Below are 9,967 nucleotides of genomic sequence, written 5' to 3'. Positions count from 1 at the left end.
GCCAGGATGGTCTCGATCTCCTGACCTCGTGATCCGCCCGTCTCGGCCTCCCAAAGTGCTGGGATTACAGGCTTGAGCCACCGCGCCCGGCCTTTTACTTTTTTTTTGAGAGTTTTGCTCGTTTCCCAGGCTGGAGTGCAGTGGCGCAATCTTGGCTCACTGTAAGCTCCGCCTCCCAGGTTCACGCCATTCTGCCTCAGCCTCCCTAGTACCTGGGACTACAGGCGCCCGCCACAATGCCTGGCTAATTTTTTGTATTTTTAGTAGAGACGGGCTTTCACCATGTTAGCCAGGATGGTCTCGATCTCCTGACTTCGTGATCCGCCCGCCTCGGCCTCCCAAAGTGCTGAGATTATGGGTGTGAGCCACCTCGCCTGGCCTTCTGTATTTTTTAGTAGAGACAGGGTTTCACCATGTTAGCCAGGATGGTCTCGATCTGACCTTGTGATCTGCCTGCCTCGGCCTCCCAAAGTGCTGGGATTACAGGCGTGAGCCTGTGTGCCCAGCGTTTTTTTTTTTTTTTTTTTTCTTAACAAAGTATTGAATTTGAGTTTCTCCTGAGTTAAGATGTGCAGGACTATGTTACATTTTATTTGGGGTATTTTAAGAAATTATTTCATATTCTTGACACCAGTTGTTGCTCCATATTGCCTTTAATGTATTTTTCTCCCTGCACCCTTTAGTATATTTTTATGCAGGCCCCAAAATTTCTGTCTCTAGGTTGCTGGTAAAATTCCTCCTAGTGTCCCAAGTGGAGGCAGCTTGTCTTCTGCCCCAGCATTTTGGTGCTCCTCCCACCCTACTCCTCGCTGCAGTGGCATTCCCTTCTGCGGTGGTGAGTGTTGGCATTTCCAATGATCCGAACCTGGCACAGTTTCTGAAGCCTTCAATTCTGATCCCTCTAGGGACAGTAGCATGCAGTAATGCCATTCAGATGCTATTGTATTTAATCCTTGCCAGTCCCCATGAAAATGTTCAGTTATGTCAAAAGCAAGGCAAAGGCAGTCTCGTGACTAAACAAGGGCAGCTGTTTTATTTGACTAAAATTTAGCTTAGAGTGGATGTAACTTACCTGGACTTGCCTGCTCTGAGCTTGAAGTTTAGCCTATTAGTGGCCTTACAGAATTGCAGCCTCATCCTGATGAGGATAAGGGGCTCAGCGTGACGCTGGCTGGCGATGTTCTTGCACAGTGGCCCGTAGGACTTGGTCTGTTGGTGGATATCTTGCCAGCTTGGGGCCAGGCCAGGCAAGATCCTCACTTCCTAAGCATAAACTTGGGAAAGAGCTCAGCAAGTTTTCATCCCACTAGCTTGCTTTTCTTTTTTTTTTTTTTTTTTGAGACAGAGTCTTGCTCTGTCCTCCAAGCTGGAGTGCAGTGGCACAATCTTGGCTCATTGCAACCTCCACCTCCCGGGTTAAAGCAATTGTCATGTCCCACCCAAGTAGCTGGGATTACAGGCGCACGCCACCTTGCCTGGCTAATTTTTGTATTTTTAGTAGAGACGGGGTTTCTATGTTGACTGGGTTGGTGTCATACTCCCTGGCCTCAAGTGATCCACCTGCCTTGGCCTCCCAAAGTGCTGGGATTACAGGTGTGAGCCACCATGCCCGGCTCCTCAAGTTCACTTTTAACACATACACACGTACACACATACTTCTTCCAAAGAAGCTTAAAGATTTTATGATGTGGTTATGTTTACTTAATCGTGAGAATCATTTACTTATTCATATCAAAAGCAAGCTGGTTGACGGGGGTGACTATAAAGGATGAACCCATAGCATATGTGGAGCTGTGAAGGATGGCAGCATATTTGAGTGAGGTAACATTACCCCTAACTTACACAGGTATGGCCTGGCAGCTTGGGGGTGGCATTTTGTTTGCTCAATGTTACTTTTGATGTTGGGTGTTTCCAAGATTAAAAACTTTAAATTTTCCTCAATAGTCCCCGTACTATTTTGGTGGTGGATCTGTTTTACTCTCACACACATAGTTGTTTGCCTTGTGAGTAGTGGGAGGAGGCCCGTAGGGGTTTTTGGGTAAACGAATAGTGTCATAGGAAGATAAGTGAATGATCAGCAGGCCAGGTCATTTTTGACATTTAGCAATGTTGGGTAGTCCTGGAGCAGAGAAAATGTAAAATGAGTGCCCTGGGGTGGGGACTAGGTGTAGCCAAAGGCTGTTTGGTCAGGACGTTAGTAAAACTAGCTGGCAGGGAGTCCAGTCCTTAAAATAAATGGAGAGGAGGGCCTTTGTGCATGGGAAGAGCCCATCAGTTTAAGTTTGTCATTCAGGAAGGGTGTAAGTAGAATTACAGAGGGTGGGAAGGCAGGCAGGACACCTAGAAAGCAGAGAGGCTGTGAGCAGAGGTGGCAAACCCCCTGGTTTGTGGCCAGGTGAAGACTCAGTGCCCAGTGTGGCTACACTGAGGGAAGGTGCCATGTGGCAGAAATGACTGTCGTAATCTTGGTGTTAAAGAGTGGAAAGAAGGCTGAAAACTATTGTCTAGGCCTGTCTCCAAAATTGTATGTCTTATTTTTGCTTCATGTTCCTGATTTGTAGAGATGCAATAAATCATTTCATTAGGTTTTGCAGATGGTCTTAGGTGGCATGGCTGGGACCTGGAGAGCATCCATTACTCTGTGTTGCCACCCAGTGTTTGTTCCTCTTAGTACAGTTTATGACTGAGCTTTTCATTAGTTCTCCTGGCGCCTGCATTTTGGTATTTGAAGTGTTGGGAACTGGTTCTAAGTATCATCTATCAAGATTGGCTATAAATCTTTTTGTTTTAATGGACCATCTGATTTTACATGGGTCTATAATTTTCCAGTCTGGGAAAAACTCAGTTTTCTTTAGTTATCTGTTCAAGCAGTAAGCCATTTTCATTTCATGTTTCCTTTTGTCAACTGAATTATAACCCAGAGTATTAAAAAATACTATATTTAAATATATCCAGTTATTTCCTAGTTAGGCCCTGGCTGGGGTATGAGGAACAATATTTGCTTGCTGAGATATGTTAGTCACCCTCAGCTAATGCTGATAGTGATTCATTCAGACTGGCAGGCAACCAGATGATTGTTACATAAACACTACTACTCCCAGTAAATGATTTTTCTTGTGAAGGTGTCATAAATACTGACCAGTAGTCTTTTTGGCAGTTCATTCCTGATGGAGAAAGAATATTCTTACAGATACACCCAAACTTCACGTTAGTAGGATCAACTTCATCATGCTGTGCCATACCTTTTATTGGTGCACAGGAAAAATGAAATCATGGAATGTTGGAGCTGAAGGAGGCCTTGGAGATCATTTGGGCTAATCTTGCTTATTTTACCTTTGATGTCCAAAAAGGTTGTGATTTGTTTAAGGTCACATAGCTAGCTCAGACTAAACTCCAGATGTCTTGGGTTTAATAATTATACTGTCTTTTGTGTTATGCAAGCACTCATACATACATGTATTTCAGATATGCACTCTCTTTAAATGACATACTCTGGGAAGTTACCTTGGTGTATCTTTGCCAGTTTCACAGAAGCAGTTTTGTTAGTCACAGGAGGAAGTATATTGTGACTCCTATGGATATTTGCATTTTAATGCCAAATGGCCTTAGTTGGATTTAATTATTACAAGATCAAAGGAGCTCTCCAAATTCTGTTGTTGTCTCATGCTTTATTAAATGTTGCTCTAGAAATGCAAGTCATTCTAGAGGATTCAAGCATTCTGAAATGTATCAGAATATTTGGGATGGAATTTTGATTTAGAAGTGTTGCTCCCTTAAAAGACTAAGTAGTTATTCATCTTTTTGTAATTCATAAGTGTGATGACATGTATGTGTGAGATGTGCCACCCTCAAACCTTGTTACAATGTAGACACATGACCCTCTGATGTGGGGAGAAAAAGACTAAGTTATTAAATATTTACAAAGTCTCTATTTTCCATAAGAAAATGTATGTAAGTGTTTAAAGGCACTTAACTAGAGGAGGAAACTAGTGGGGTTATAGGTGTTCAACGTGATTTAAGGGGAGCGTTGATTTTAGATTCATGGTAGACTGGAGCAGATCACAGTGAGAGGTATGGAGACTACTAATGAATATGAGGATGATTAATGAGAACCCTGGCTTGACCGGAGTGGAGGTGGCACCCCTGGGAATGGTCAGGATAGCTGTTAGCCAAAGACCACACTGAAGAAAGAAGTGGGGTTTGGTTGATAGGTAGGCAAAGGAGAGACTTAATCCTGTGTTTGTAGCAGAAGAGTAGGGGTTCTGGGGACAGGGAAATGGAGAAATTAAGAGTGAGCTGGTACTTTTATTTTGTCTGGGGCTTGGAGGTAGGGAGGACTCAGACAGTTGCTTGTTTTACTTTGTAAGAACTTGGCACAAGTTTTCTGATTTTTACATGTAATAATGATTACACTTGCTGCTCCATGTCCTTGAACCACTAATTCCCCAAATAAACCATCATTGTTCAGGATTTCTGATACTCCACTGCTCAGTCTTCTCAATTCATTTTAAGTGTATCTGTTTGAATATGCTATTGATAACTTTCCCCATTGAACTTGGCTTTTTCCCTCTGTTGGAGGTTCTGTCCTTACAGATTCGTTTAAGTAATACCTTTTTTGTTTAGTGTTTTATGGTTTCCTAAATGCTTTGCTTTCCTTTTTTTTTTTTTTTTTTTCAGTGTTAAAATTAAAGACCTTTTGTATAAGCAGAGACTGATTTAATAAAATTAAAGACCTTTACCAGTAGGTCATATTAAGGAATCCCTCTACTTTATAGACGATGCACTATCTTTTAAGGGCTTGTGAAATGTCCTGGGTCAATTTAGCAAGTCATTTTCTATGCTTGGGCCCAGACCAACTCTGTTAGAAACTCTGTTAGGAAACTCTGTTAAACAGTTTTCTAGGGGTTGCTGAACCTAGTACGACAAACTGGATAGCTTAAAATAATACATTTATTCTCTCGTAGTTCTGGACGCTAGAAGTTTGAAAGTGAGGTGTAGGCAGGCCACATTCCCTCTGAAGGCTCTAGGGAAGAATCCTTCCTAGGCACTCTCCCAGCTTCTGGTGACTTCTGGCAACCCTTGGTGTTCCTTGGCTTGTAGATGCATCACTCCAGTCTTTGCCTCCACTGTCACATGGCATTCTTCCTGTGTGTGTGTCCAGATCTCACTATCCTTATAAGGACACCTGTAATTGCACTTAGGGCACACCCTAATATCCAGTATGACTTCATCTTAACTAATTACATCTGCAAAGACCTTATTTCCAAATAAGGTCACATTCACAGGTGCCTGGGGTCAGAACTTCAGCATATCCTTTGGCGGGGGACACAGTTTAACCCACTGCAAAGTCTAATAATGCTCTTCCTACTAACTGCATAGCTAGTTCACTTGCAGCTGGCATCAGGGAGAACGAAGGGAAGTTAAAGCTTGTGAAATTTAACTCTTCCACTTAAAATAATTGATGCTTCCATCCTTGATGACCAGAGTTTCCTGTGAGGTAGGTCAGAGTACAGCTTGCTGCTGAGTAGCTGTGCTTCTTTTCACCAGGAGCTGGGGGCACTTTCATGTCACTAATGAATTCTTTTTCATTTTGGTTTGGGAGAGGGCTGGGAGTATCAGGGTTCCATGTGTGGCCACACAGGGCGAAGCTCTGGCCACTGGATCTGTGTGATGTTCATCTGATCTGTGGAGCTCCACCTAATGTGTATTTGAGGAGGGGTTGGTTCTTCCCAAAATGTAAAGCTGGAAGCAGAGTCTGGAACACTTCCAGTCTGTCGTCTTTGAACATCTGACAAAGAGACCGCATGATCTTACTATTCTGATTTTTTTTTTTTTTTTTTTTTTTTTGAGACAGAGGCTCGCTCTGTTGCTAGGCTGGAGTGCAGTGGCACAATCTTGGCTCGCTGCAACCTCTGGGTTCAAGCGATTCTCCTGCCTCAGCCTCCCAAGCAGCTGGGACTACAAGCGTACCCCACCACCCCTGGCTAATTTTTGTATCTTTAGTAGAGATGGGGTTTCACCATGTTGGCCAGGATGGTATCAATCTGTTACCATCATGGTACCACCTCATGATCTGCCCACCTTGGCCTCCTGAAGTGCTGAGATGACAGGCATAAGCCACCGCGCCTGGCCTATTCAGAGTATCTTTTGCAGAGTAGCTGCTTGAGGTTTTCTTCTTCACCATTGTGTACTGCTGCTGTACAACCTTTTCATAATTATCCTGAGTCCCATTCCTCTACCAACATGAAAGCAACATCTGATGACACCTCATTTATGAATTTCTCAAGCCCCTCTGATTTTCTGTTTTGGGTGCCAAGTATTTACCTCTTCTATTAGACTACAGTCTTTTCTTCACATAGGATTCATGTCTATATTGGTTTTGTCTATGGGTGGTTTTTATTCTCCAGAGTGACTGACTTGTTCATAATCCTGTTCTTGAGAAGGATTGTTGATTATGTTGAGGGGAAGGCTTCTTGCCAAGATTTTCAGATTTTTCTTTCAATGTTTATCTTTTTGGGGTTTTGCAGGTGACAGAGCTGAATGAACCTCTCTCCAATGAAGATCGAAATCTCCTCTCTGTGGCCTACAAGAATGTGGTTGGTGCCAGGCGATCTTCCTGGAGGGTCATTAGCAGCATTGAGCAGAAAACCATGGCTGATGGAAACGAAAAGAAATTGGAGAAAGTGAAAGCTTACCGGGAGAAGATTGAGAAGGAACTGGAGACAGTTTGCAATGATGTCCTGTCTCTGCTTGACAAGTTCCTGATCAAGAACTGCAATGATTTCCAGTATGAGAGCAAGGTGTTTTACCTGAAAATGAAAGGTGATTACTACCGCTACTTAGCAGAGGTCGCTTCTGGGGAGAAGAAAAACAGTGTGGTCGAAGCTTCTGAAGCTGCCTACAAGGAAGCCTTTGAAATCAGCAAAGAGCAGATGCAGCCCACGCACCCCATCCGGCTGGGCCTGGCCCTCAACTTCTCCGTGTTCTACTATGAGATCCAGAATGCACCCGAGCAAGCCTGCCTCTTAGCCAAACAAGCCTTCGATGATGCCATAGCTGAGCTGGACACACTAAACGAGGATTCCTATAAGGACTCCACGCTCATCATGCAGTTGCTGCGAGACAACCTCACCCTCTGGACGAGCGACCAGCAGGATGAAGAAGCAGGAGAAGGCAACTGAAGATCCTTCAGGTCCCCTGGCCCTTCCTTCACCCACCACCCCCATCATCACCGATTCTTCCTTGCCACAATCACTAAATATCTAGTGCTAAACCTATCTGTATCGGCAGCACAGCTACTCAGATCTGCACTCCTGTCTCTTGGGAAGCAGTTTAAGATGAATCATGGGCATTGCTGGACTGATGGTTGCTTTGAGCCCACAGGAGCTCCCTTTTTGAATTGTGTGGAGAAGTGTGTTCTGATGAGGCATTTTACTATGCCTATTGATGTATGGGAAATCTAGGCGAAAGTAATGGGGGAGATTAGAAAGAATTAGCCAACACAGGCTACAGTTGATGTTTAAAAGATCCATTTAAAACAAGCTGATAGTGTTTCTTTAAGCAGTACATCTTGTGCATGCAAAAATGAATTCACCCCTCTCACCTCTTTCTTCGACTAATGGAAAACTGTTAAGGGAAGCTGATACAGAGAGACAACTTGCTCCTTTCCATCAGCTTTATAATAAACTGTTTAACGTGAGGTTTCAGTAGCGCCTTGTTTTTGCCTCTTTAAATTATGACGTGCACAAACCTTCTTTTCAATGCAATGCATCTAAAAGTTTTGATACTTGTAACTTTTTTTTTTTTTGGTTGCGATTGTTTAAGAATCATGGATTTATTTTTTGTAACTCTTTGGCTATTGTCCTTGTGTATCCTGACAGCGCCATGTGTGTCAGCCCATGTCAATCAAGATGGGTGATTATGAAATGCCAGACTTCTAAAATAAATGTTTTGGAATTCAATGGGTAAATAAATGCTGCTTTGGGGATATTATCTCTGTGTGCGGTCTTGATTTTTCCCCTCTCAAGGTACTGTCTAACCAGTCACAAATTGCGGTTTGAATCTGTCAAACATGGAAGCATTTGTAGTACTTTATCCAAGTTTTCCTGTCCTCTGATTTCATTACATATTTTGCAGCACACACATAGGATTCATAGATTTTAAATAGTTTTCTGTGAACCCAGCTAACATAGTCTCTCTGATCAATTTGCCTGAAAACTGGTACTTTTTAATGAGCCTCACAGAACAAAATGCAGTCTTCCACAGTATAGCACCTCTGAAAGGTTGTGGTCTCTGTTTAACTTGAGAGTGTATTTAACACTGAAGGTAAATACTGAGCTTATACATGTCCTCAAATTTTCTTAATGTAATAAAATATTAGGGGCACAACTTGCATCCCTGAAATCTTTAGTGATTATTGTTAAATGGTTAGTATTCTTTAAAATAGAAAAGCAAACCTCACTGAGTTAAAAGAAAAAGCCTAACCTACCCCTTAAATACTTGCTTGCTCCCAAGGTGTCTCTCTTGAGACTCGGCATCACTGGCCGACTGTTCTTGAGGGAGGTGGTTTCCTGCGTCTCACAATTTTTATCACCTCCAGAGTGGCACCTAGGAATGAACATGTTTGTTAGGTAAGTTGGTTCAGTAACACAGAACCCTTAAACACCTTTTTCTGTTTGTTTTTTTGAGACGGAGTCTCGCTGTGTCATCCAGGCTGGAGTGCAGTGGCATGATCTCAGTTCACCGCAGCCTCCACCTCCCAGGTTCCAGCCATTCTCATGGCTCAGCTTCCTGAGTAGGTGGGATTTCAGGCACCCACCACCACACCAGGCTAATTTTTATATTTTTAGTAGAGATGGGGTTTTGAATGTTGGCCAGGCTGCTCTTAAACTCCTGACTTTATGCGATCCGCCCACCTTGGCCTCCCAAAGTGCTGGGGTTACAAGCGTGAGCCACCGTGCCCAGCCTTAAACACCTCCTTGACTAAAGTTTGGCATTAGACTGATGGAAATGGCCATGACACAATCATGATTTTGTGGAGCACATAACTTGTAAGCATGTAAGTTTAACCTATTTTCTTATTCTGAAGTAGAGTATGAGCCTCCCCATGTGCCAATGAACACTGCTCAGGAAGCCTGTTTCAGGTTGACTTAATTTTAAGATAAAGTGGTTATTGAGTTTAACTTCAGTTAGTGGGTCAGGTATTTGAAAGTCAACAAGCTTTACATGGCTAAGACACTTGGTTTTGATAAATGTGTAGACAAAAGGTTGCCGGACGGTGGTGGTGTGCACCTGTAGTCGCAGCTGCTTGGGAGGATGAGGTGGGAGGATGGAGTCCAGGAGGTCCATGCTGCGGTGAGCCGTGATTGTGCCACTGTACCCCAGCCTGGGAGATAGCAAGACCTTGTGTGTGTGTGTGTGTCTCTCTCACACACACACACACAAAGAATTGCTCTTACTTTTTTTTTTTTGTTTGAGATAGGAGTCTCTTGTCACCCAGGCTAGAATGCAATGGTACGATCTCAGCTCACTCTCTGCCTCCCAGGTTCAAGCAAGTCTCCTGCCTCAGCCTCCTGAGTAGCTGGGATTACAGGCACCCGCTGTCATGCCTGGCTAATTTTGGTATTTTTGTGGAGATGGGGTTTCACCATGTTGGCCAGGCTGGTCTTGAACTCCTGACCTCAAGTGATCCTCCCACCTCAGCCTCCCAAAGTGCTGGGATTACAGGCATGAGCCACCATATCCGGTCGCTTTTACATTTGAAATGTCCTTTGCAGTTGCTAAAGCATTTACATTTACATTTCACAGCTGTCTTCTGAAAGGTTTCGTCCCACTTCACAGATGAGGAAGCTAAAGTGTAAAGGTTGTGGATCTCTAGAATTTATACAGCTGCTAAGCTACAGAGGACAGCTTCCACCCAAGATTTATTCAGATTTTTAACGGCCCTCTGGGAGGCCTGGGGAACCTT

At 43.5% G+C, this 9,967-nt stretch overlaps 1 protein-coding gene across 6 annotated transcripts in view; it reads left to right on the top strand.

Moving 5' to 3' along the window:
• The window catches only part of YWHAH (tyrosine 3-monooxygenase/tryptophan 5-monooxygenase activation protein eta), a 27,207-nt gene extending 19,215 nt beyond the window's left edge, over positions 1-7,992 (top strand). For 5 of the 6 annotated variants that reach the window (XM_017868944.1, XM_017868942.1, XM_017868947.1 and 2 more), the window contains exon 2: positions 6,528-7,992. In XM_017868944.1, coding sequence (XP_017724433.1) covers positions 6,528-7,181 — 654 coding nt within the window. In that variant the 3' untranslated portion in view covers positions 7,182-7,992. Of the gene's footprint in view, positions 1-5,461; positions 5,498-6,527 lie in introns of those variants that run through there. The other variant, XM_017868943.1, reaches the window with a different exon arrangement.
• The last annotated feature ends 1,975 nt before the right edge of the window (positions 7,993-9,967 follow it).

The sequence above is a fragment of the Rhinopithecus bieti genome, unplaced genomic scaffold (assembly GCF_001698545.2).
Source record: "Rhinopithecus bieti isolate Rb0 unplaced genomic scaffold, ASM169854v2 scaffold_4666, whole genome shotgun sequence".
NCBI classification, from domain to species: Eukaryota; Metazoa; Chordata; class Mammalia; order Primates; family Cercopithecidae; genus Rhinopithecus; species Rhinopithecus bieti.
The sequence above is the reverse complement of the archived record's forward strand: the minus strand, read 5'-3'. Positions and strand labels throughout refer to the sequence as shown.